The sequence below is a fragment of the Nilaparvata lugens genome, chromosome 12 (assembly GCF_014356525.2).
Source record: "Nilaparvata lugens isolate BPH chromosome 12, ASM1435652v1, whole genome shotgun sequence".
Classification (NCBI taxonomy): domain Eukaryota; kingdom Metazoa; phylum Arthropoda; class Insecta; order Hemiptera; family Delphacidae; genus Nilaparvata; species Nilaparvata lugens.
The window spans coordinates 26,758,610-26,786,315 of record NC_052515.1 but is presented as its reverse complement, the minus strand read 5'-3'; the positions used below and the strand labels follow the sequence as shown (position 1 = coordinate 26,786,315).

The 27,706-nt window shown below is 35.1% G+C and overlaps 1 protein-coding gene across 1 annotated transcript in view; it reads left to right on the top strand.

Moving 5' to 3' along the window:
• LOC111053138 (1-acylglycerol-3-phosphate O-acyltransferase Pnpla3) overlaps positions 1-25,924 on the top strand; it is a 44,273-nt gene extending 18,349 nt beyond the window's left edge. The window contains exons 3-12 of the mRNA XM_039439277.1: positions 749-868; positions 1,540-1,812; positions 3,811-3,987; positions 6,777-6,952; positions 11,377-11,534; positions 13,993-14,119; positions 17,126-17,239; positions 17,568-17,739; positions 19,782-19,911; positions 22,607-25,924. Coding sequence (XP_039295211.1) covers positions 749-868; positions 1,540-1,812; positions 3,811-3,987; positions 6,777-6,952; positions 11,377-11,534; positions 13,993-14,119; positions 17,126-17,239; positions 17,568-17,739; positions 19,782-19,911; positions 22,607-22,803 — 1,644 coding nt within the window. The 3' untranslated portion in view covers positions 22,804-25,924. The remainder of the gene's footprint in view (positions 1-748; positions 869-1,539; positions 1,813-3,810; positions 3,988-6,776; positions 6,953-11,376; positions 11,535-13,992; positions 14,120-17,125; positions 17,240-17,567; positions 17,740-19,781; positions 19,912-22,606) is intronic.
• Positions 25,925-27,706: the final 1,782 nt, after the last annotated feature.

The window sequence follows — 27,706 nt, the reverse complement described above, 5'->3', positions numbered from 1 at the left end:
TTTCAGAGCAAATCAACTTATAATCTTCAGAAGAATTTTGGCAATATACTACACAAATACACAAAGAACAATACCTTACACACTTAAGCATCTAAAATCATTACGAGCTAAATACTTATCCACTTATGTAGTTGAAAAAACAATGGCTATAGGCTTGTAAACACAAGAAATAATTATAGACAAAAATAGAACACTATAAACTGTTCAAAACTCAATTTAAAACATTAAAAATTCACTTAAACAGAAAAATATTCAGAGAGCACACAATTAGAACACACACAGCCAGCCATCATTTTTAGGGAAGAAGGAAGCCTCCTAGCAAAGAGCAAAAGACACCTCAAACCAGTGACGACTTCACGGACACGTCGCCAAAAAATTATAAATTACAAGTTTAGAATTCACATTTTACATTTGTTCTCAATAAAACTTTATTTTGAAACTATTATTTTAAATTTATATATCATCTCTATTTAAATAATCCATTTATCTGTTAATTCTGTCAACTCAGCCTCGGTGACACCATGGAACATGCAACACAATCATTTACGATAAATTCTCAGTCAAAAAGTTGTCCGTATATCGATTACTCTGATATTTACTATAAAGTTTTATAGATCTCGAATTGAAGATTCGATTCCAATCGAGAAAAAATGTAATATTACACTATGAAACATCTTATTGGACTCTCACTCCCAGTGCATCTCACTCACTCTTGTTCAATTGTAATAAGTTGTTCTCTGTCTGGCAGGTACTTCCAGAGGACGCCCACCTGAGGGTAAGCGGGAAGCTGCACATTTCTCTCACGAGGGTCTATGATGGCAAGAATGTCATCGTTACACAGTTCAATAGCAAAGAGGATCTCCTACAGGTATGTTCAATAAAATAACTAAATGAAGTAAATAAATTGAACTAAATAAAGTAAATAAATCAACTAAATAAGTAAATTAAATAATTAAATAATTAATTATCAAACTAACTAATTAAGTAAATAAATTAACTAAATTAATTATTAATAATAAGTAAATTAAATATTAGTCTTCGTAAATAAATCAACTAAATGAGTAAACTAACTAATTAATTATCAAACTAATTAAGTAAATAAATTAACTAAATTAATTATTAATAATAAGTGAATTAAAGATTAGTCTTTAGTTTACTACAGTACGCGTCCCGCAGCTTTGCCTCCGTGAAACGGCATATAGGCAAGGTATGGTTCGCGGGGTAATATTCACGGCTTTGCAAAAACATCAGGCTTCAGAGACCCTAGATCCCTAGATGGAGGAAGCTCCCTACACACAGAGATTCTTCATGAAAGAGAGAGTTGCAACGTATCACCAACAATGGAAAGAGAATGTTAAACAAATGTCAGCTGATATAGTGAGGTCTACGTTATAATGGCAGTGGAGAAAGGTAGGAGAACAACGTTGCTTCAAAACCAAACAGAAGAAATATTTCACATTATTATCTCTAAAAAAGGATCTGTAATAATCTGTAGATTTTCATCAGTAATTTGTGAATGTTGTATATTCTGTTGTGCAGGCTCTACTAGCCAGCGCTTTCGTGCCGATCTTCTCGGGCCTGATTCCGCCCAAGTTCCACGGCGTGCGCTACATTGACGGCGGCTTCAGCGACAACCTGCCCACCCTCGACGAGAACACCATCACTGTGAGTCCGTTCTGCGGCGAGACCGACATCTGCCCACGTGACTTCTCCTCACAGCTGTTCCATGTCAATGTGGCCAACACCAGCATCGAGCTCAGCAAGCAGAACATACATCGGTTTGCTAGGATATTGTGGCCGCCTAAACCTGAGGTATGCCAGATTTTGGTTTTGTTTTCTAAAGGCCAAGCCACAATAAGCGTTTTCTCAGGCTTTTTTGCACTGGTGGCGGACTAGTCGGCAGGGCAAAAACGCCTGAAAAATGCTTCATGTAGCCTGGTCGTAAGTCTTGGTTTTCACATTTGGTCATTTCGAACAATATTCATTATTACAAGATTGAATATTTAGAATCACTAAGGAAACTACAGACTAATTAGAGATCAACTAGAAACAGTTTGTACATTATCATGTCTCATACAATAGAATTCATTACAACAGTTAATGCATTAGAATAGAATACTATGTTGCAAAGAACTCAAAGTCTATTTCCCTCTCAAAAATGTGTCTACTGATTACAAGCAGGCGCCTATTATACAAACAGCTATTAACTAACTTCCCTTATTCAGTTAACGGTTCATTGTTTGCTATTATTTGCTACATTCAAATCTATTTTTGTATTGTCACTAAAACTGTCACATTTTTTAGTACAAATCGTGTCAAACTTGTATTATTTTTTCACTTCTATTTTCCTTTTCTCACACATGTATTCGCTAATCGTCGTTTCTTTCTTTCCATTGATAAACTTTCTCTTGTATTGAGCACTTTCCCTTTGTTCGAAGATTGTGCGTAATCAGTCAATGCTACGATTGTGGCTTGACCTTTAACCTTTATTGTCAAAAATTTTTCCGACTGTCTGAAGCCTTCAAAAGGAGGAAACTGAACAGCGCTGTACAAACAGATGAATTGGGTTGTGTTTGTTTTAGGTTTAGTGATTTCCGAAATAAAGATTGATAACGAAAAGTAATGAGAGGATTGGTATTGTCGGTTATGTTTTTATATTATGATTTTGCAAAATACGATAGTAATGGAGTTCTTTATTGTTGATGGAATATTAACACAATATTACTAGAAAGGTTTATCCATAGAGAAAACATAGGTACTATTCTTATTTCTCTATGCTTTATCGATGATTTCACTTGAAAAAGTCTTCAATTGTAATAGTCAGATTTAAACTCAATTTTCTATTCAATCTTTCAATTATGGTATTTTGAATCTCTGAAAACAGTGATTACTTTCTCTATTCTTATAATGTTAACTAGTGTTAACAAGTGCTTGTTTGAAGAGCTTTCAACAGGAATATTGTTTAAAAGATTAGTTTATCAAGAAATTGACTTGAATTTAGTATTATTTGTAAATAAATTTAATATTGAAAATATAGCACATCACTAATTGCATGTTCGATTAATGATTCAATAATCATCCATTCATGTTGTTTTATTGTTATTTTTACTGCTTAGTAACATCAGTACCATCAGTATCAGTGAATAACTTGGAATTTCATTCATCCAAAAATCAAATTCAAATCAATACAATACGATACATTAAAATACAATAGGAACAGGAATCATACAGAGACCTTTTTCTTATCAACTTCTTCTTCTTCTTCAGGGTTGTGTGGCAGAGAGGACCTGGTGTCCTAACTCAGCCCTAATAAAGGCAAATAATCAATCAATCAATCTTCTTATTCTTCTTAATTATGATAAAATTTAATATCACCTTCTCTTCTAAGCAGACAATATTTGAGAAATGTTTGTTGTATTTTTTCAGGTTCTATCGAATATTTTAGCATATATATATATATATATATATATATATATATATATATATAATATATATATATATATATATATATATATATTTTTTTTTTTTTTCTAAAGAGTAACTACTGATATTGTGGAACTTTTCATCATAGTCAGCTTGATGATTTGTAATCTGTGTGACCACGAAACCAAGGTCCTGTACCAAAAATACATGCGGGATTGACAAAATTTATGTTTTTTATACAAAAAAGGATACTGGAAACTAGTAGTGTTAATGTAAAAATGTTGAAAAAGGGTACTAGTTATTTATATAATAATTAAACAATTCAAGTAGCCCTATGAAAATACTTTATTATATTTTATATTCTTTATATGTTTTTTACTCTTGCAGGTACTATCGAATATGTGCAAACAAGGTTTTGACGATGCCCTGAGGTTCCTCCACAGAAACAACCTCATCAGTTGTACGAGGTGCCTTGCTGTCCAGTCAACTTTTGTTGTCTCGGAAATTCTAGACGAGAGCTTCGAATATGACCCACAGTGTCAGGAGTGCAAACAGCACAGACAGGTCAGTAATAAGTGACATTGGAAAGTGAAAGTGACATAACCAACATTTTATTTGGACAGTATAGTATAAATTGGAAATGGGACAGTTTTGGGCATGAGCCTGTTGTGCCTTTCCTCATGTTAAGTATTTGTACACAATGTAATAAATAAATAAATCAATTCTCGCCACACTTTACAGAAAGCAGCTGTTTTCCAGTTTCTACGTAGATCTGAAAGACATTGTTTGCAGACGACTCTCGTCTGACGTAAAAAACAGGTTTATTTCCGGCTAAGGCCGGAAAGAGTACCCTTTCCGGCTGCTAACATGCAACTAAGAAAGGTGAAAGAGAAATGGTCTTTAGCATTGGAAGCTAATGTATCGGATTTTCGGATAGATATTCCAAGCCAGGGCGGAGCTTAGAGATGACTTGAATAGAACAGACCAATCAGAATCTCGGGATCACAGCCCCAGAACGAACATTAACGAATAAAAAAGAGTTTTCATGATCTTGGTTTTTTTTCACCAAGGTTTATAGCCTAATGATTATAATTATAATACATTTACGCATTACAAATTCAAATTAATACAATTTACAAATAGTCTACATTTGCAAAAAACTTTTTTGAAAATGTGTTTGGACAACAACTGTGCCATATGGTGCATTGTGTTCAGGAGGGTGAGATCGGAAATTTTCACCCCGTCGAGTACCCTACGACGTCTGGTTCTTAAGATATGAGACATCAAAGTTTCTCCCCCCCCCCCTCATAAAACATTCTTATTCAATTTATTATTCTTATATAGCTGATGCCAAAAAGTTGGGCTGTTTCGTGGGTCACATGGTGTAACCTACTCACAGCTGATGCAATGCATCTATTTATTGTCTCATTCGATTTAAAAAACATCACCTAAGACCGTGTATTCCAAATTAAGGTTTGAAACAGTTTTGGGCGAATGCCTATTGTTTTTACCTGCATTGTATCTATTGTTTATGAATAAATAAAATGAAATAAATAAAATAAAATGAGCCAAGCTTGATGGCAACTCTACTTGACAACATCAGCTGTTGGAACGCACGAGAGACCCATGAAACCGCCTAACTTTTTGGCGTCAGCTATACCTGTAGTGTGGCGAAAAATATCGTACGCAACTCTCTCAGAAAGGTGTTTACGGTATTCGGATAACATATTCCCGGGCTCGGAAAGCCTCGCCCGGGAAACTATCCTCATACCGTAAACACTAACTCTCTGTGCTTGTAGTGTAATACTATGGAGCTTCAGATGTCTTTAAAAGTAAAATAGGGGTGGAAAGTGACAGATTTCTGGTAGTCCTAGATCCATTCCTAATCTCTTCGAATCTAATAATTTTGTTCAGCCACAAGGTATAAACATACTTGAATGAAGCTACATCATTTCATTGAGGCGTTGGTTCATTGAGAATAAATACAATTTAAATTCAATTCAAAAAGTTCTTTATTTCTCATAAAAAAATATGATTCACAATCTGCTGTCAGTTCTACATATTCTTACAATAACTCATACATGAGAATAATATTTTTGTACAATAAAAAACTCAAACAAAATAGTTGAAATGAAAACAAATAGAAAGTGATCCTCAAAAAATCTTAATCCTGGTTTTGATCATGATTGAGATTCATAACTCATCAGGATTGAATAAATTCATCAGGGAAGAGTTGTGAACCGACAGTGCTTTCATTCAGGAATGATCTTCACATACAAAATGTTATTTATTCACATTCTGTCAAACTTAGCGCTATATCAAATCAATAATTTCAACTCAATGAAAAACCGTTATTTATTTCAGTTATTATGAATCTATTATGCATATTCTATAGATAAATGGTTCAGTGACGAATAAAAGGTTGAAATCCAGCAGTTTGAAGGCAGCCACATTTTTCTTTTGACTCATACTTACATTGTTAATTATTTTCACATATTATTGTATACTTATAATTGGAATGATTGGGAGAGAAGATTAATATACCATCCAATGAGGACTGTCATCTATACTTTTTTGTGATTTTATGACCACCTAGGCTCACTTTAGTCTCTGGTTAGTTCTCTTTCTTTGTTTATCCGCTTCAATTCTTTTTTTTTCTTTTATAGCCAATAAAATATTCATTTATCCATTCAAACAATATGATAATTCACATACGCTGTAGTGAGTTTTCAGGAAGATGTAACAAACAATAATATTAGTATTATGAATAAAGCATACTTTTTCATGATAATGACAATATCCCTGTGATGTAAAGATACCTTTACCAGTACCTTTTCATTCTGTCAGAAATTTCTTTTCTAAATTCATCTGAACAAACCTGTTGCCTTCTTTTAATTGTGTTTATTGATAAGATCCCCTTTCTGTCAGTGATGGTTTCCTTATAAATTGTTTTACGATTTTTGACATCGTCAATAGTTAAATTTAGTTCCGATATGTCTTTCTATATTTCCACAAGCCAAGCAATTTTGGCTCTGTCGGTTTTCGCACTCATGAATTTTCCAATAAGTCTTCGTAACAATCGACTCGCTGGGGTTCCAAGAATATGTCCAAAGAAAGAAATTATCTTTTTGCGCATTGCGTCAGTTATTGGTTCTATTTCTCTATAAATCTGTTCTCTTGGAAGGAACAGATCTATACTATTTTACTATTAGTGGGTCACTATTTTGGGTTGAAGTTGAGTTTTCGATGATTGGAGGTGGATGACTGTCCTGCTTCACTGCTTCTTTCGGTATTTATGATTGAAGTGTTGTTAATTATTGAGAAGTTGAAGGTAAATGTTTTTGATGTTCCAGGAAGCGCTGGTTGCCAACCTGCCAGACACTGTGTTGTCCCTATTTCAGGACGCGATCGACTCGGCCAACAAGGGCGTCATCAACTGGATATTCAAGCACCGGGGCATGAAGCTGCTCTCCATCCTCACCCTACCCTACACACTTCCCATCGACATCATCTACGCCATCTTCAGAAAGTAAGTAGCTCGTTAGACTTGAGACATAGTGGAGCAACGAAGGTAGATGGTAGCAGAGAAGGTAGAAGAGAGTGTTAAGAGCAATGCATGTATTCAAATGTATCAAAACCTATTTCTACGCCATCTTTAGAAAGTGAGTAGCTCGTTAGACTTGAGACATAGTGGAGCAACGAAGGTAGATGGTAGCAGAGAAGGTAGCTGAGAGTGTTCAGAGCAATGCATGTATTCAAATGTGTCAGAACCTATTTCTACACCATCTTTAGAAAGTGAGTAGAAAAGTCGTAGAGTGAACGCATAGTGAGGAGGTAGATATAGAGTGAGAGGTCAATGTCGATATAGAGCTTCCTTAATGTAACACAAATACATTTAGGGCCGGTTTCCGAGCTTGGGATCCAGGTAAGTTCTGGCAGGACCTCCTATATACTACCGGACCTGGGCCTAGGAAAAAAATGACCGCCGTATGTGGTGGTCTTATAGAAATTCCTACTGAGAAAAAATCACTAATCAGCTGTTAGAGAGCGTCTCAGTTTGTCGAAATCTCAGTTCGTCTAGTTCCCGTTTAAAATATCAATGCCGCCCACCACATACGGCGGCCATTTTTTTTTCTATTTACAGGTCCGGTATATAGGAAGTCCTGGTTCTAGGCATTGAACAGCTGGAGTCAGAAAATTGGCTTTCCAAAACGGGGCGTAGTCGCAGTAAATAGTTGTAGCAAAATAAATCTTCATTTTCTCATTTCTATAATTGGAAACGTTTCTCCTTGACGAAATTAAACATTCCTAAATAATTCAAAATAGCTGAAACTATTTTCTCTTTATTTCATTTTGTGTTCAATTTCCTAGTTTTTTTTTGAAATTTAATCTAAACGTGGACTACGGCTGTTTAAAGTCGCAGTAAATAGTTACAGCCAAATAATTCTTTATTTCCTCATTTCTTTAACTGGAAACGTTTCTCCTTGACGAAATGAAACATTCCTAGATAATTCAAAATAGCTGAAACTTCACACTATTTTCTCTTTATTTTATTTTGTGTTCAATTTTCTAGTTTTTCAAAATTCAATTTAAACGTGACTTTGGCTATGACTACGACTACGCCCCGTATAGGAAAGCCAATTTTCTGACTCCAGCTGTTTAAAGTCTAGAACCATAGAGGAACAATATCATAAGTAGATATCCCATGGTATAGGGCGCTTTTGTTGCAACTTTTACTGTTATCTCAAGCTGATAGTCCACGTCGTTCTTTCCTGTGAAGCTTTATGACGCTGGTAGTCTCTCATATTGTGCCGTTCATACACTCTTACCCGGTCAAAACAGTAATATCGACAATAATCGACAGTAATCGGCTTGAGATAACAATAAAAGTTGCGACATAAACGCCCCATACCATGGGATATCTACTTACGCTATTGTTTCTCTATGCTATAACTTAGCTAAATTCCGAGCTCGGAAACCAGCCCTTAATCTTATGGTGTCCTCATGGTGAGGAGATCGAAGAAAGCCGTATCGGCCGCTTCACCATACATTAGCCTATAGCAATATATGTATTTTTGTTACATTAAATTAATACATTAGGCTACATTGAGTTAATACATTACATTGAGTTAATACATAACATTGAGTTGATCTCTATCTCGGCCGCCACCTCTCCCTCGACCTCTACTTCATACAATGCTGTTACCCTTACGAAGCTTAAGATAAGTACTTATTTCGTTTATAAACTAGAAATTAATCAATATAATCGTTTAAATCCGTGGACTCGATTTGTGTGTACCTGTAGTAAGATTCACAATGTAAAGTCAACACCTGATTGGTGTTGCTATCCTCGTCTGTCATGAGACAAATCAGATAGCTCTATCCTCTTCTAACGTTGCCAAACCTCTTCATTGTTTCTTTCCATTACAAACTGCTTGTTAATAATCACTTTTGAATGCTTAAATTACGACATAGAAGTCTGATTTCAGACTGCTGTGTCGTTATAATTTAATAATCACTTTTGAATGCTTAAATTACGACATAGAAGTCTGATTTCAGACTGCTGTGTCGTTATTTATAAGTATTCAAAAGTGATTATTAAATTATTGCCAAACCGTTCATTTTCTACAAAGAACTACGATGAATTACCAGATTATCTAGTCTCGATTATGAAAATTGATTGGTGAATAATCATCGAAAGATATTTTTTCTTGGTGAATGTAATATATTTGAGCTATAATTATTGATCATGATTAACAAGAATCAACGTTATTTTAATATTAGATCAGATAATGTTATCGTGATAACTTGATCCAAATTGGTAGTCTAACATATGTATTGAAATAGCATATTATTCAAATTTCGCGAGAATCGAATAGAATTCAAAAGGAATGCTATTAAATTGGAAGTAAAATCTTTAAGAAACTAAATTTTATCAGTCTATTCATGAGCGCTTGTGTTTTCCTCCATTGGTCACTCACATAATTTTCCATATTCCATCCAGACAAGTAGCTTCTACACATGAAGCCGAGATTATAATAGAGAAATGCAAATATCTAGTCAACAGATAGCTGTTAATATCTACCATTCTACAAATATTTGTGACAATTCAAGAGGAAATAAGCCCGATAAAATTATCCACTCTTTTGTTTAATTTCTAGACAAAAGAAGCTTCGAAATGAGGATGTATGTGGTTCTGTAATCTCTAGAACAAACAAAATTATTGTGAATGTAACAATAGCTGATGAGTAATACTCCGATAAGTAGGACCACAACAAATATTATTCAATAAATTAACAGAGACTATTGATAGTTTTATCGGTTGAATAAATATTGAAGTGTTTGAATGTACATCGTAAACAATCACGCCATTCTGGTGCTTAAACGCCACTCTTTTCAGATTTTTATATTGAACAATGGTTTTAGAAGAGGTTGATTATTGAATTTGATTGAATTATCGAAAATTTATTGTTTACATAGAGTAAAGAGTTGTTTGAACAAAATTTTGCTCTACTTTGCGTTTGCTGTTTGATAAATAAATAAAAAGATCAGCTCGACATACATCGGACAATAAAGGCTTGACAATGAAACCTGGATTTTGGTATTAATAAAAAACTAGCCAAGTTAAACAAGACAACTTTTTGTGTTGTTTTTTATAACAGTGCAATCTTACAACACTTCTGAAAATAGTTACTTACTTATCTGGTGCTTTTGCCCGATGTGGGTTTCGGCCTCCCCCACAATCTGCCTCCAATCATCCCAATCTCCCTTCTTCCTCCTACTTCCATTGCTGTCAAGTCTCTCTCCTCATCCTGCATCCATTGCGCCCTTGGAAAAGAGGTATTCTTCTCACTGCATCCAGTTTCTGATATTTGGCATGACTCTTTGCATCTCCGAAAATGTATTACAAAAGCTCTTATTCCATTTCCCACTGGAGTCATCTTATGCCACTGGCTTTTAACTTACCGTTTATTATTACACTTTGGTTGGATTGTGTTGTCATGTTGGGCTTAGTTTGATTTATGTATATGTATTTATGAGTGTGGAATAAATTTGAATTTGAATTTCATCTATTTAGTTATTAATACAAATCATATAGCATACAATAATTTAGTTATATAATAAAAATCATAATATATGACTGGTTGAGACCAACAGGTTCAGCTCAAACTGCTATTCCCCCACATTCCACAAACAGTAGCATTTTCAAGAGAAAAGTTTTCACTTCAAAGATTCAAGTCTAATTTCTGTCAAAAAGTGAAGAAATTAGAGATTTGAAATTGAAAACAAACTTGAACCAACCGATTAAACCGTGGTTTTATCCTTTTTGCTTTCAATTTTCGAATTACAAATTGTCAAATTAATTAATATTATACATTTTCAAGAGTTCAGTGAAAGTAATTTTGTTCTCAAATTTGGCTTTCAATCTTTCTAAATTCAAAATGTTTTGTTTGTTTGCTCAGTAAATTGAACAGACATTTTATAAAAAAAGGAAAACAGAGCCTTCTTTCTGGACTAGTATATTATGAATCGAAATTCGGGGGAGAAACAGTTTTTGGCTGTGCCTGTTGGTCCTCCCCCAATTATTTTAATGGGTAATTGTGAATCTTGAATCAATGAATGATTTATGAATTAAACCCAACCCATCAAACTTAAGCTGCGTTTACACCAAAGTTATTAACAACATGTTAATGTAACTTAATCCTTATAGATTTTATTAGATTAAACATAACTTATCATACACATGATGAACATATGTGTTTGTCAAGTTCCGTTCAATCTAATAGAATCTGTAAGGACAGAGAAATAAACATTTTGTTAATAACTTTGGTTTAAAAGCAGCTTTACAGCCCATTATAACATAACCCCTTATAACTTGAGCTTTTGAAGAGTAAATTTCCTTAATTATTTTATTTTGTTGTAACATGTTGTGTGTGTTTGTGTGTGTTGCAGATTCATTGCACTGGCTCCTCACATGGCAGACAGTTTGTGCAACATGTGCCAGTTCCTAATCGAGCAGATCACACACATGTTCAGGCACATGAGCCAACGTAAGCAGTTAGTCTCAGGAAATGTCTCCTGTCGACTCGCCCTTACCAACTACGGACAAGGTCTGTCATTTTCCTCTATACATCTATTTTTAGGTTATCTTATTTATTTTTTAGCGTATGTCAGATACACAGCACATGTAAAGCTCATGTGTCTTAAATGCCTACATATACACTGTATATTTCCATTTTTTTTCAAATGTTGTGTAGTTTTTGGCCGGGATATTAAGTTTGTCTGACCGCCATTATTTGCTAGTCCATTTAGCGTTAACCAATTAATATATTCAAAACCTTATACATTACATAGTAAGTGAAATCAAAGTAAAGGCGATACATTAGATTGTCACATTAATATGAAAAACAAGTGAAAAGTAAATGAATAACTCTATGCTTGAATGATAAGTCCGTGTGCATGGAGGAGTCTTCTGACAATTGATAAGAAAAATATTAAACTATACTTCATTGATACTAGATACTAAAAAAATCTATTTACTAAAAAATACCAATAAAATAAGAAATTGCAAGTTATAAGCAAAGATAATAGTTAAACTAAGTGACTTAAACTAAAAAAATAATTTAAGCCATTTAAGCGGCATTTAAGCCATCATACAATTAAAATAGAAATGAAAAGTCGGTACCTGAAGGTTGGTACCCGGTTGAAGGGGAAGAAAAACTGAATAAAACCAATACATGAGAACAGACTGTGCACCGTTTAGAGCACATAGATGTGCACCATTTGAAGGTGAACTAGCGTTACACATATTTCAATATGTGTTACACAATTTTTTAGGTTATCTATTTAGGGCCGTTTGCACAGACAAAGCTTAAATCTCTGACACTACAATTAAGTCCATATCATATGATTCTATTGAATCTCAACTAACATATTTTAATAAATTGAACACCATATTCAGAGGTATTATTAAATAAAACCAGTAGAAAATACTACATATTATGTTTCCATTCTAATTCCATAACGATTTATAAATTTATGTTGCTTTCCATGACGAAACACTATATAATTGAACAAACGTAGTGTGAGTTCTATGTTTTAACTCAGATTTTCTTTTGTCTGTATGTAACGCGATTACGGCCAAACGCGTTGATAGAATTCGATGAGATTTGGCAGGAATATTCCTTTTTCAACTGCGCGTCGATGTATACACAAGGTTTTTTGAAATTTTGCATTTTAAGGATAATGTGAGAAGAAAAGGAATTCCTCCATACTCTGATATCACTATATATATAATCTACTTTGAAGATAGGATTTATCAGACTATAGAATTATTCATAATCAATGAGTTGACAAGTGGATTATTCATTGCATGCATTACACAGATGTCTGGCCGTGTCTATTCACTACCTCCGTAAACAAAGCCGTAGTGCATTCGTGTGACGTTAGCACAGGTAGGGCTCCTACACCAATAAAAACACTAACTGATATAGATCAGCTGAAATCAACGAATTTTTATTGGTGTAGGGGCCCTACCTGTGCTGACGTCACACGAATGCACTACGGCTTAGTTTAAGGGCACGCCACACCAAGCTCGCTACCGCGGCGGTAGCGAAGTTTTAAAAATCGCTAGCCATGTATTCAGGTTGAGCGCGCCACACCGAGCTCGCTACCGCGGCGGTAGTACGGCGCACTACCACCTACGACCGCCTGCTAGGCGATTCAACAAAAGTTCGCTGAGAGGTAGTACGGCGGACAAAGCGAGCTCAGTGTGGCGCGCTCAACCTGAATACATGGCAGGCGATTCGAAGAGGTAGCGCAGTGCTGAGTGCTGTAGTCACGCCCTCGCCCCACTACTAGACTCACTACTCGGAGACTACCGCTAGCGGGCGTTTTTCGGTGTGGCGTGCTCAGCCGAGAAAACTACCACCAGCGGTACTACCTCGGCGGTACTGGCGAGCTTGGTGTGGCGAGTCCTTTACGGAGGTAGTGGTCTATTTCTATAAGGTAGGGTTTCAATATTTTTATGATGCGTGCCCATCAGTATCAATATTCTCACATTTGAAAAACAAATTCAATAGGTGATTGGAAATAAAATAAAAATGATTAAATGAAATAAATAATGCTGAAGTAATTAAAATATTCTTGATTGGAAAAAAATAATTTTAAAATAGTTGGGAAATATTTTTATCAGATGGAAAGATTATCATGGAACTGGATAAATTATCACATGGGATACAAATTCAAACGTGAACTGAGTTTATTAACATAAGTAAGTTTTTGATCTTGGAGAAAACAAATAACAGTTTTTAAGAGTAAATTATGATTCAACTGTGAATTGTGATTCAACTGAATCAACTAGAACAGGTGACATCAGATACTTGTGGATGAGAAAACTGCGTGAGGTCTACTGTTCACAGAACTAATAATAATTTTGTTTTAGTAAGTGTTTTTCAAATATTTACAAATGTAACACAGTGTCAAAAAACAACAAAGGTTAATTAATGTTCTCTTTTTGTTGAAAATCTCGTCAATTTATTAAATTTTTAATCATTTTTCCTGTTGTAGAACCAGCTAGTGCACCGGTCAGTGTAGCTAGCACCACCATTCAGCCCGAAGCAGTCTCCGCCACCGACAAACCAATTCATCTCAAAAACAAAGTCAACTTCAATTTCACTCTGGATCTTGAAGATAGGTCAGTGCTTAACTTATTTTAAAAGCTTAATAAAATTGTTTATGCTATTGGTATGACACTATGATCTACCTCATTTTAAGTTCCAGAATTACCCACATCCTATACTATTAAACGAGCAACTTCTGTTTATATATTTAGATGTTTAATTGTTTGTATTTCACCGGATCTCGAAAACGGCTCTAACGATTCTCACGAAATTCAGAACATAGTAGGTTTATAATATGAAGATTCGATTGCACTAGGAAAACTCTCTGAAGGACATTAAAAGGATAGTTCTTATTCATCCTCGGAAAAAACAGCTGATAATAATTATTTCGTCGTCTGTTGGTGATGGAAGTGAGTGAGCGAGTTCATGTGTGTGGGACTATGTCAAAATTATGACTCAGCTGTTGAACTTTTGTAATCATTCAATCAAGTACTTAGTGCCGTTTGCAAAAAAGCCGGGTTATTTCAAACCTGATTGATTCCAGTAGATCCATCTTTTTGAAATGGTCTTCTCTGATTTGGTTCACGTGAAGTTAATCAGGATTAAAATTTAACCGGCTTTTGTGCAACTGGGCCTTTGTAAGGGAAATTTTTGCATTCCTCTGGAAATTAAACTCAATTTACTGTGATTAGATAGAACATTTCTATATGAATGTTATTATAATTTCTTCTTTCGTAATAAATTTCCCATGCTTTTGTACTCCAGAGCGAAGCTCGGTCCCCAATATTCATTATAAATTACCACGTAGACATAATTATCTCTCCACTTCACTACCCCCACTTACCTGGATTTCTCCAACATTCTATTGTAACTGGATCTGTAAACTGATAGATTAGCTATTATCAGTCATTTTCTGGTAATCTAAGGAAGTTTTTCATTTTATTGCTTCACTACCTTTACTTTGAATTCACTGATACCAGGAGGCAGAAGAGAAGAAAGCCTTTTGAACTAGTCTACAATCAATTTGTGATAGTGTACGCAGACTATATGAGTTTTACTGCTCTAATAATCTCAGAACTACTTTGACCATCAATGGATGAACTGGAGTTTCATAGTTTTTCATAGTTTAAGGTCCGGTTGCACAAAAGCCGGTTAAACTTTAACCGTGATTAATCTCACGAGAACCAATCAGAGAAAGCTTTTTAGCTTTTTTGATAAGATGGCTCTTCTGATTGGTTCTCGTGGAATTAATCACGTTTAAAGTTCAACTTTAACCGTGATTAATCTCACGAGAACCAATCAGAGAAGGCCTTCTTGATAAGACGGCTTCTCTGATTGGTTCTCGTAGAATTGATCACGGTTAAAATTTAACCGGCTTTTGAGCAACCGGCACTTAAACTTATAGTGAAATGAAGATGAATGGTTAATCTCTGAGACTAGTTTTAATGACAAAAGACATAAAAAACTTTGAATTTATCCCAGTTTTATTGGTACCTACATCGTTATGAATTATCATGGAGACATCATTATCTTTTTTCTCCTTCACTTTGAATAATTCAAAGTATTCCAGTTTCATTGGATTTCTCTAAAATTCTAGTATAACTGGATGTGTAAACTGATAGATTAGCTATTATCAGTCATTTTGCTGATAATCTAAGGAAGTTTTTTTATTTTATTGCTTCCTGATTGGAATGAATAAGTGAGTATCATTAGAAAATCCACTTTACTCTATTCATAAAGGACATTGAGTTTATTATACTGTACCTTTACATTAAAATATTGAATGTAATACCGTACATTTAGGGAAATATTATTCTTTACAAAACAAATATAGGAATTGTAGAAAGCCAAGAAGAGATGATTCAACCGGAACAGGTTGATTAATAAACCTAAGTTAATCCCTGAAGTGAAGATTATGAAAAGAATTATGATTGATAAGAGTATTGTCTACACAATATAAGCTCAATCAATCCTTAGGAGCTGGTGGATTAAATCAAGCTATTACTATTGAAATTTTCTATTTATATTTTAAACCATCATTTATCACAACATATTTATTATAATATATTTGAACTCTAGTTCAACTAGTTGTTTTTTACACATTCATATCACTGTTCATTCTTGCATGAACAGTTTTTAGATCCCACTTTTCTCCTTCTGAACGTTTCTCCAAGAACGTTTTCTCTCTTTTATTTCAATCTATTTGAACTCTAGTTTAACTAGTTGATTTGTTACAAATTCATATCACTGTTTTCCCTTGCATGAACGGTTTTCAGATCCTACCGTTCTCATTCTGAACGTTTCTCCAAGAATGTTCTCTCTTTTGTATAGAAAAAAATCTTCATAAGATTAAATTAGTTGCTTTGTTGCTGAATAACATTCTGTGATGTTTTCACCGCCCCCCTGTGGGTTGGGGGAGCTTTGAGTCGAACATCGTACTCAAGAATTAGTTGAAACTCATTCCTGCTTGTCGTATGAGGCGACTAAAAGAGACCCCCTTTCCAAAGCCCTTCTTCCAAAACACTTCTTCCAAAACACTTCTTCTCCTTCTTTATATGCTTTGGAACTTTTCATTTCTACAATGGCACTTTATCCATTGACTTAGCTTTGTGCCATTCTTTATTTCTTTTTCTATCTGTCGGCCTTCCTTGGCCATATTCTCACTTCTTCTTAGGCCAACCCAAGATGTGATGTGGACCGTGCTGATTGGTGGTGCTTTTATATGGTGTCTCTAAACGGTGCCTGCAGGATACCAGGCGCCCTCCTGTAGTATTTAGCCTTGCCTGGACATTCAGGGCTCTAGCTGGGTTGACTCCACTTCCCTAGTTGTTCGTGGGAACCACATGAATAAACCAAACCCCAAGGCAACTTCTGGAGTTTCCTTCCCTTCAAACCCACACGATCTGCCTCATCAGGGCAGGTTATTTACCTGTAACCCGCTTCGGTTGACGTGTGGGGTCCATTGAACCTTTGGATCCTTGAATCCGTCCCTTCAAAAATAATAATAACAATGTTCTCACCACATGATTAAATTAGTTGCTTTGTTGCTGAATAACGTTTTCTACTGTTTTCTCTTGCAGCGATCTAGACAAATCTGGCAAAATCTCAGCCAACAAACTGCTTTCGCGAAGATCTAGCTACAGTCAACAGAATCAACAACAGCAACAACCACAGACAAACACAACAACAACAACCATCACTGGAGTTGCCTTCCCTTCAAACCCACGGGATCTGCCCCATCAGGGCAGGTTATTTACCTGTAACCCGCTTCGGTTGACGTGTGGGGTCCATTGAACCTTTGGATCCTTGAATCCGTCCCTTCAAAAATAATAATAACAATGTTCTCACCACATGATTAAATTAGTTGCTTTGTTGCTGAATAACGTTTTCTACTGTTTTCTCTTGCAGCGATCTAGACAAATCTGGCAAAATCTCAGCCAACAAACTGCTTTCGCGAAGATCTAGCTACAGTCAACAGAATCAACAACAGCAACAACCACAGACAAACACAACAACAACAACCATCAACAACAATAACAACAACAACACTACCACCACGAACACCATATCCAGTCAACCGCCGACAAAAGTCAACGACAGATGCATCATGGGAGACGATACCTTCGAGAACATTTTGCAAGTCACCAGGCACCATGAAGCTCTTATGGCATTCCATTACATGGATGGTGATAAGGTGAATATCTTGATTGAAATATTATTTTATTCTCTATATATTCTAAGTATAAGTGAGTAAGATAATATTGTAATTACCAATATATAGGGTGGCCCATACAGGGTTGACACGCTGTTCTGTTATCAACTTGGTATTTATTGCTTATCGAATAACAATGAACACACTATCACGAACAACCATCAAACGGAACTTTGGTAAATAAACCTAAACAGCTGTGGTTTGGTTTGAAACAACAGCTGACCTTGAAATTTGCTAGCGTCAACTGATTTATGGGCCGCTCTATATATTAAACGTTGATTCTTGTTAATCATGATCAAATATACTAGTAGTTCTGTGAACAGTAGACCTCTCGCAGTTTTCTCATCCATAAGTATCTGATGACACCTGTTCCAGTTGATTCAGTTGAATCATAATTTACTCTTAAAAACTGTTATTTGTTTTCTCCAAGATCAAAAACTCACTTATGTTAATAAACTCAGTTCACGTTTGAATTTGTATCCCAAATGATTAATGAATAATCCACTTGTCAGCTGATTGATTATGAATAATTCTATAGTCCGATTGATCTTATCTTCAAAGTAGGTGTATAATATAGTGATATCAGAGTATGGAGGAATTCCTTTTCTTTTCATATTATCCTTAAGATGCAAAATTTCAAAAAACCTTGTGTTGAAAAGGAATGTTTCTGCCAAATCTCATAGAACTCTATCAACGCGTTTGGCCGTAATCGCGTTACATACAGACAGACACAAGCAAATCGAGTTGAAACATAGACCTCACTACGTTCGGTCAATAACTACCAAGAAATTATATCTCTCCATTAACATTAAATTTACATAACTAAGATTGAATATTTATTGAACGATCATTATATTTCTACAAAGTCTACAAGCCATTTGGAACAGTAAGGAGTTGGAGGTGGATGAAATTGGAAAGGAGTGAAGGATAAAATAAGTTGTAAAGAATAGGAGTTGGAAAAGGATAGAGCCATCTCATTTGTTTAACGACAGACAAGGATAGAAAACCAATGTTGATCAGATACTGACTTTATAATTTAAATCTCACGATAGTATTACCATAGAGAAATAATAGCGTAAGTAGATATCCCATGGTATAGGGCGTTTATGTCGCAACTTTTACTGTTATCTCAAGCCGATTACTGTCGATTATTGTTAATTTTTACTGTTTTGGCCGGGTGAGTTTGTATGAACGGCACAATATGAGAGACTACCAGCGTCATAAAGCTTCACGGGAAAGAACTACGTGGACTATCGGATTGAGATAAGTTGCGACATAAACATCTTACACCATGGGATATCTACTTATGCTATTGTTTCTCTATGTCACAAAATACAGCAGAGAAATATGTTGTATTCTGTGCTATTAGTTTTCTTTGTGTTATTATATATATGCGTATGGTGTCGCAGTGGTTAGGGCAACAAAAGTCAAGAGTAAAAAATAGAGCCTACCAATTTGGATTTGTCATAACATAAAATATTAATTAATATACATGAAACTAACAACTAACAATCAGTTTTTTTCGGATTAACTTCAAATGCCGTTCAACTCCCTCAGCCAGAGCACAGCCTCCTCATCTGCCAGGTGCAATCTAGGCAACCCTCCAGGAAAATGATACAATGGACATGACGAGACTATGTGGTCCATGGTTTGAGTCTCTCAACACTCGCAATTGGGGGACTCTGCAAATCCCCAAATATGCATGCTCTTATAGCATCTTCCCTGGCCAGTTCTGAACCTGTTTAGGCGAACCCTCTGCTGTCGGGGCAACTCAAATCCAGGAACTCTGCTGCCTGGATCAGACACAAGCTCTTTATTTTTCACCTCCTGAGATTCCCACATACCAGACCACTTCTGTGCTGTGGAGTTTGCAAATCCTGCTTCATAGGGGTAAAGCCAGATTGGCTTTCTGGATTTCAGGCGCAATGCAGCAGGAGAATCTGGATGTATTTCAATTGTGTTATTCAAAATCAATCAAACTTTCATAATCAATCGATTTTGACTGACTTTTCAATCGGTTTCAGGTGAAAGTGACTGAAATTTTCGATGTGACTGAGGAGGAGGCAAAGTCCATGCTGGAAAGTAGAGAGTTGGAAATCGAGGAGGAGTCCACGTGTTGGCCTCAACCAACTGAACAAAAGACTCAAGAAGTAGGTCTGTATTTATCTACTAATTCGCTTTCAACAGCTGAATAATCCTTTTGTTAAATAATTGTCAGATCAAATTGACAAAATGACAGATCTCATTATGAATTCATAAAATCATGAAATCATAATAATGATTATCACCATTATTCAATGAAAATAAATTATTTGAAGAGATGAAAATGAGAAACTGCTTTTATTCAAATGCTTATCAATTAATAATTATTAGGCCCATGTTATACGAGCGCTAATGCCGCGGCATTATCACAGCGTTGGAAACGCTGAACCAAGTTATACACAGCGTTGTTAGCGCACACTATGGAAGTACCATTGCCCAGTTAACGCGACGCTAAAAACGCCGCGGCATTAGCGCTCGTATAACATGGGCCTAATAATTATTGAACGAAAATGCAAAGGTGGTTTACAGCATTCAACTTTGGATCTCGTTCAATACTAATAATTATTTATTGATTAGCATTTGAACAAATAATGGAATTCCTCATTGATTTCCATCACTATACCGGCTGGCAGCTGTGACCTAGTATAAACTGAGCTTTGATATCCAGAGATTGTCAGTTTGGTGTAAAAGTGAGCATATCTGACTAGCAGTTAGGAGGTACCAGGTTCGATTCCCAGACTGACAAATATTTTTTGGATGGTAGTTCTGATCAAATTTCCTTCAAGCTTTTTACGCTGTTGTCAATATTTGCAGTAGCAGAAGTCTTCGTGGTGATCTACAACATTTAATTGGGATTTTCGTTTAATAATAATTATTGAAATGAATCAAGTTTTTTCGTTGAGTTGAACTTATTGATTTGATGTAGCGCTAAGTTTGACAGAATGTCAATGAATAGCATTTTGTATTAAACATATTCTCAATGAATTTCCTGCTAACTGTTCACCCTGTTGTCAATATTTGCAATATTAATTAATTATTCAATAGGCTATTTTTGTTTAATAATAATTGCATATTTTCATTTGGTGATCACCACAAATAAGTTGTAGTTTCCAATGAACATAGAAGCTATTTATATATTAAGAGCGTAATGCGCGACTTTATCGCTCGCGCAAAACAGTTATCACACGACGCCAAGCGGAGCGTGATAATTTTGCAAGAGCGATAAAGAAGCATTACGCGCGAATTACATACAACATTTTTTCTTCAACTGCAGTAACCTGTTAAATTACTTACATCTGGCAGAGTTAAAGTTGTGCATTCAATATTTTTTTCTTTTTCTAATCTATTGGATAGGTTCTTAGGACATAATCTATGCAATTGAAATATTTTTATCAGCTTCTGTTAGCTAACAATAGGGCTTCAAAAGTCACTTTTTTGAGGCAGATGGTACACATACCCTACAAAAACTACTGGTTAGAAACATTTGAGAAAAATATGCAAGTCTCCTCTTCAATATAGCAAAAATTACGTCAACTTTGTTTTTGAAGATCTGAAAAAAATTGAATTTTTATGCATTTTAAACTCCTTTTTCACATTCAATTTTCTTTCTATAGACTTCAAATTCATAGCAACTTGTAGCGCTGTTCTTGATGAATAAAGTTGATGCTTAAACTTCTTTTATAGACATAATAATAGCCGCTGGTATGTATACCTTTAAAGCACGGTTTTATGCCTGCTATGCTCGGGCAGCAAGTGAATAGTACAGCTGGAGCGATCTATCGGAATTAGTTTGTCCCTAGAGCTAAGCGCTCAACGTTAATAATAATTTGTCTACACTGATATCCATTATGGCTGCAGAACCGGTACAATTACCGACTTTTTAGGTTAAGATCTGACCTACTTTTGGCGAGCTGCTTATCACCAGCTGATTAGCGAGTGTAAAGAAACTCTTCTGCGCATGCACGAATGATTAGCGAGCACAAAGAAAATCTACTGCGTATGCGCAGATGGTTAGCGAGCGAAAAAGTAGACTCTCCTCAGAAATAAGCTGTTTTACGAGGAGAATTGAGTATGTAAATTCTTTTATTACACACAGTTGTAGAAAAATATATTTGGCTACTCATTTAATGCAGTATCAATTCGATTCCAGTATGAATGAGTCCTTGAATCACTGTTAGACTACAGGGTAAAGGTTCGAACCCACTAGAACGTATCATACCATGACCGTGCCCGTACCGACACATGCAAAAAAATATTCTTTGCATCATTTGATATGTAATACACCCATTAGACCGTTCCGTCACCGGCCAAGCACGGACCGTGCCATGCACGTCCAGGTCAACATTTGTCGGCCAGTATTTTTGTCTGTGACGGAACGCTCCTTGCATGGCACGTGACGCCTGCAAACCCCGTTGTAACCGCGTATGCACCGCGTTGGTAACCAGTTCACCGCTACATTCTCTTGTTAACTGACGCGTTCCCAACAACTTCTGACCGGGCATCATACGCGTATCATACGCGTACCATACGCGTACCATACGCGTAATGTACTGGCATAGAACGCTGTTGATCCGTTGTAGTGGGCATAGTTGTTATTTTACGTGCCTGGCATGGTCTGACACGGTCCGTGTCTGGTACGTTCTAGTGGGTTCGAACCTTAAAACTGTTATCAATATATATTTTGTAGTAAGAAGTCTACTACTGAAGCAGAAGTCTCAGATCAAAACTAATCTGTAACAAAAAAAATAGTTCTTTGAATTTTGATTTTGAAAAAGTGATTCTCTAACCTTATTCTATTTTATTCCAGATGTACCTGTAAATTGCTATGATGCTGAAGACGACCGAAGCCTCTCTGATCATTCAGAGTTTGAGTGCCAAGAGGCAGCCACCATTTTCTCTGATCCGGAATCTGAATGGCTGGTTTCTGTTGCTGATAATCCATTCAGAGAGAACGCCATGCCCACCACTGATTACATTGACTGTCGTCCCGAGTCTGATCAGTAATTAATGTTAGGTTAGATGCATCATAAACTTGAATTCGAGTTAGGTTATATGCAACATGAACCTGAATTCCAAACTGAATGCACCAAACCTGAATTCAAGTGATTTAAAGTATGTCATAAACATGCATTCATGATCGGCTATGTATGCTGTAAACCTTAATTCAAGTTAGGTTAGTTATGTTATAGACCTGAATTAAAGAGAGTTGAAGTATGTCGTAAACCTGCATTCATGATTGGTTGTGTATGCTGTAAATCTGAATTCATGTTGTGTTGTGTATGCTACAAACCTGAATTGTTGTGAGGTTTTGGTAAACCTAAATTCAAATGAGGTTAGGCATGCTCTAAGCACGACTTCATGCTGTGTTGTGTGTGCTATAAACTGGAATTTATGTGAGGTTAGGTAAACTATAAACCTGAATTCAAGTAAGGTTGGGTATTTTATTATCCTGTATTCAAGTTAGGTTAGATATCTAAACCTGACTTCTTGTTGTGTTGTGCATGCTATAAACTTGAATCCATTTGAGGCTAGGTAGGTTTTATGCCATATACCTGAATTCATGTAAGGTTAGGTATTCTACTATCCTGAATTCAAGTTAGGTTAGGTATCTGAACCTGACCTTATTTTGTATTGGTGGTATGCTATAAACCACAGTTACATCCTCAACTGAATTAAAGTAAGGTGCACCATGAGCCCAACCTCAACTTTATAGTGCCTCTCCACGTCCAAACATCTGAGTCACAAATTTATAATAATAATACAAGTGCCTTCTATCAAGAACAAACTGATCAGGTTGAATACTGATAGAGTTAAATCAGGAGAGGAATAATTTATTGATGAGACTTGTAGATGTGCTTTTGCTGAAATCTCTCAAAAATTAAACGTTCTCTATCAAATTCATGTGCCTTGTATAGAAAATATTACGAGTCCTATAATGCTTAATGCCAAACCTTCATGAACGCTGAAAAAGTGGGATTATTGATCAAAATTAAAGTTTTGCTTACAACTGATGTCTCTCAAATGCCAATGTGTGCCCTTGTCAATCTCATTATTGTGCCTTTCATTGCAGATTATCTTTGACTGCACACTCCCTGTCATAAAACTAGTAACTAACAATTTCACCATATTATTAGTATACTTTCCACCTAAGTATAAAACTTTCTCTTCCACTTTATTCTTGAGTGTTGAGGAAAGTTGGAGGAAGAGGAACGTGAATCAGTGCATTGTTCCAACCTTCTGATTATGAATTTTACATAATATATTATAGATGCTATGCCAGCATTGGGATTTTACTACTTGGCTCAAGTCTTATAATTCTGACAGTCAACTAATATTTTAAAACGATTTTATTGAATGAACGTGATATACAGAATTTAGCATTGTTTAATCTGGTACTGATAGAACACGACTCCACCCACCTTAATATCGACGATTCTTTATTCAAATTCTATTGGGTTCTCAATTTCCACCAATTCAAACATATTTTTACTTTTCTTGCCCTACCTTCTACAATAGGAAAAGAAAGTATTGCTTTTCAAAAAAAAAAAATGATTTACCCAAATTTCAAGTTTTTTATACGTTTTAAGTTCCCTGGGTCCAAAAACATTATTTTTCTTATCCAAGTAATTAGAGTGAACTTGTTATATGCTCTCATGATGAACGCTGGAGTCGATTTTTCAAGCTACACTTCAAATATTTAAATTACTTTGAACAAAACCATCAATATTAATATCCCTTGTCTACTATGCTGTGAATTTTAAGCAAACGAATGATGTGTTTTCATACTAACGGTATACATAGTGACTTAGCGGTCTCACTAGGCTGAGACTTGAAAGATTTATTATTATTATAAATGATAATTTATTATTGTTATATATTAAGTGTTTTGTATTGTAACGTGTGTTGTCTGCGCCAAAGATATGCTGTTATTGTAATTTATTATCATTGATACTTTTTATAACGTATGTCAATGTTTATTTTGATAGTATACTGTTGAAATCTCTAGAGAAATGTTTCGCTTAGCCTCAACTCACACTTACGCGACTCAGGTCGAGAAGAGACTCGACTCTAGTCGGGAGAATGTGTTTTCAAATGGTGACACTCAGACCAGTCGATTCTAGTCCCCGCGACGTCACCATTTGAAAACATATGCTCTCGTCTAGAGTCGAGTCTCTTCTCGACCTGAGTCGCGTAAGTGTGAGTAGAGCCTTATTGGTGTTTCGTTCCTCACACATATCTTTCTAAGCTAGTTTTATGCAACCTTATTTATTTGGTGATATAAATTTGTGTATGGTGGAGCACATAATAACTGAGGTTTATTCATTTTCACGAATATAAAGAGCATTATTGAATTTTTTTTCACTTGTGTTCACTTTTCATCTTTGTACAAGCTGTCTTGATCAGTCTTGATCTAGATCTATGAAGAGTAAGCCTCAGAAGCATCAAGTTTGCAAGATTCTAGATCCCAATTCTCTCATTGATAGAACTTACCCTCCTTCATGATTATAGTGGAAACCTTACATCTTCAATTTTATTGAATTTCCTTGATGCTATCATTTTTTGGAGATTTAGTTGAATCAACAGTTTCGTCAACGGTTTGAAGTTTTTACCAGCTTTGTGATAAAACTTACTATATTGGAAGATAACTTGGTTTAAATAGAAGTCAAGGCGAAGGAGTTATGATGTTAATTCTAACCGTGACACGCCAAAAATCCATCCGGTTGAGAACCGCTGTAGACGATTCGAAAAATATCATTTTTCCAATGACTTAACCATACATAGCCACCTCTAATACGATATAGCCACCTGTATTAGAGGTGGCTATGATTGAACTCATTCTAATGACTAAAACTTCATGACTTGAATTCATTCCAATGACTGAAAGTTGATGACTTGAACTTATTTGAATGAATCATCAGTTCAAGGTTCCTAGAAGTTATACAAACAATAATTTCATGAATGGATTCAACTCAAACCGTGACTTTGTAATGAAATATATTCTGTAAATTTTTTGAGTCGCCCTACATTTTTAAATTTTAATTTTGTCTGAAGGACACTGTGGAGAACACTATCCTCCACGATTTACTATTCTATAGTTTTGATAAATTCTGCTGAAGATTTTAGTGAAAATGTCAATAATTGTCATGTTTAGTCCTCTATTTTATTGAATATCAATATAATACAAATTGTTAAGTTACCTAGTATCCATATTATGTGATTAAGTTTTATACTATCATTCCATTGTATTTGTAGTATAATCTATTATTTATTACTGAATATTTATTTATCTATTATTTAAGCGTTTTTTGTAACTGGATAACTTTGCGACCAATAGTATCCATGATAATGATCTGAATAAAGTTTTCTATTAAAATTTTCTGTTGATTCATTCTCAGTTTGCCCTTACCAACTAGATTGTTCTTGATTTTTGGAAATTAGTTTTTCAAGGTATATCTAGTGAAGGTTTATGAATTCTAATTCAAATTTATTTCACACACATATATACATTTACAAAAATCAGAATAAAGTTCAGTATTACAGTACAATTCAACTAAAATTTAATAATAGACGGTAAGTGAAAAACCACTGGCATAAGATGGCTCTTTTTCGCCAGTGGGAGTAGGAGAAAGATATTAAGATTATCAAAATATTAACTAATATGAAGATATAATAATATACAATAATATAAAGTAATAAACAAAATGTGAAATGATGAAACGATGAATTGAAAACAAAATTGTTTGTTGAATTAACTATTTATTGAATACCTTTTCACAATTATTCTCAAAAACCACGTGGAGAGATTGCTGTGCCATCCTCATTTGAGAAGTTCTCAATATTACTCAATTACTTGGACATTCTAATAGATAATATCGGGGACCGAGCTTCGCTCTGGAGTACAAAAACATAGAAAATGTATTACTAAAGAAGAAATTATAATTACATTCATAGTTCATACAGAAATTAATGTTCTATCTAATCACAGTAAATTAAGATTAATTCCCAGAGGAATGCAAAAATTTCCCTCACAAAGGCCCAGTTGCACAAAAGCCGGTTAAATTTTAATCCTGATTAACTTCACGTGAACCAAATCAAAGAAGACCATTTCAAAAAGATGGATCTACTGGAATTAATCAGGATTAAAAATAACCCGGCTTTTTTGCAACCGGCATTAAGTACCTGATTGAATGATTACAAAAGTTCAACAGCTGAGTCATAATTTTGACACAGTCCCACACACATGAACTCGCTCACTCACTTCCATCACCAACAGACGACGAAATAATTATCAGCTGTTTTTCCAAGGATGAATAATTATTATCCTTTTAATGTCCTTCAGCGAGTTTTTCCAGGGATGAGACCTAGTGCAATCAAATCTTTATACTATAAACCTAGGTACTATGTTCTGAACTTCGTGAGAATCGTTAGAGCCGTTTTCGAGATCCGGTGAAATACAAACATATATAAACATCTAAACATATAAACAGAAGTTGCTCGTTTAATAGTATAGGATATGCAGGAGAATAAGAAGTAAAACGTATGTGATAAAAATATCATAATAATGGTAATTGTTATTAGATAATCTTCAAACAATTACCATCTTTGACATAACATTTGCAATTCTCATTTCATATCATCGAGAATAATTAACTATGTTAACCAAGTACCTCCATAACTTTTTATTCCTACTCATGCAAATCAAAATAAAATATTTTTTAACAATCTCATGTATAGACAACATCATCAAGAAATTAGAACGTAGATCTTGGTCAATAATATTAGGCTATATTTCCATATTCTGTCAAACAAACGGGAAAGGCATTAACCCATTAGTTAGGCCTGAGTTAATACTATACTTGCAATATTTGTGTAGGGAAATATAAGGCCAAACTAAGTACTTAATTTA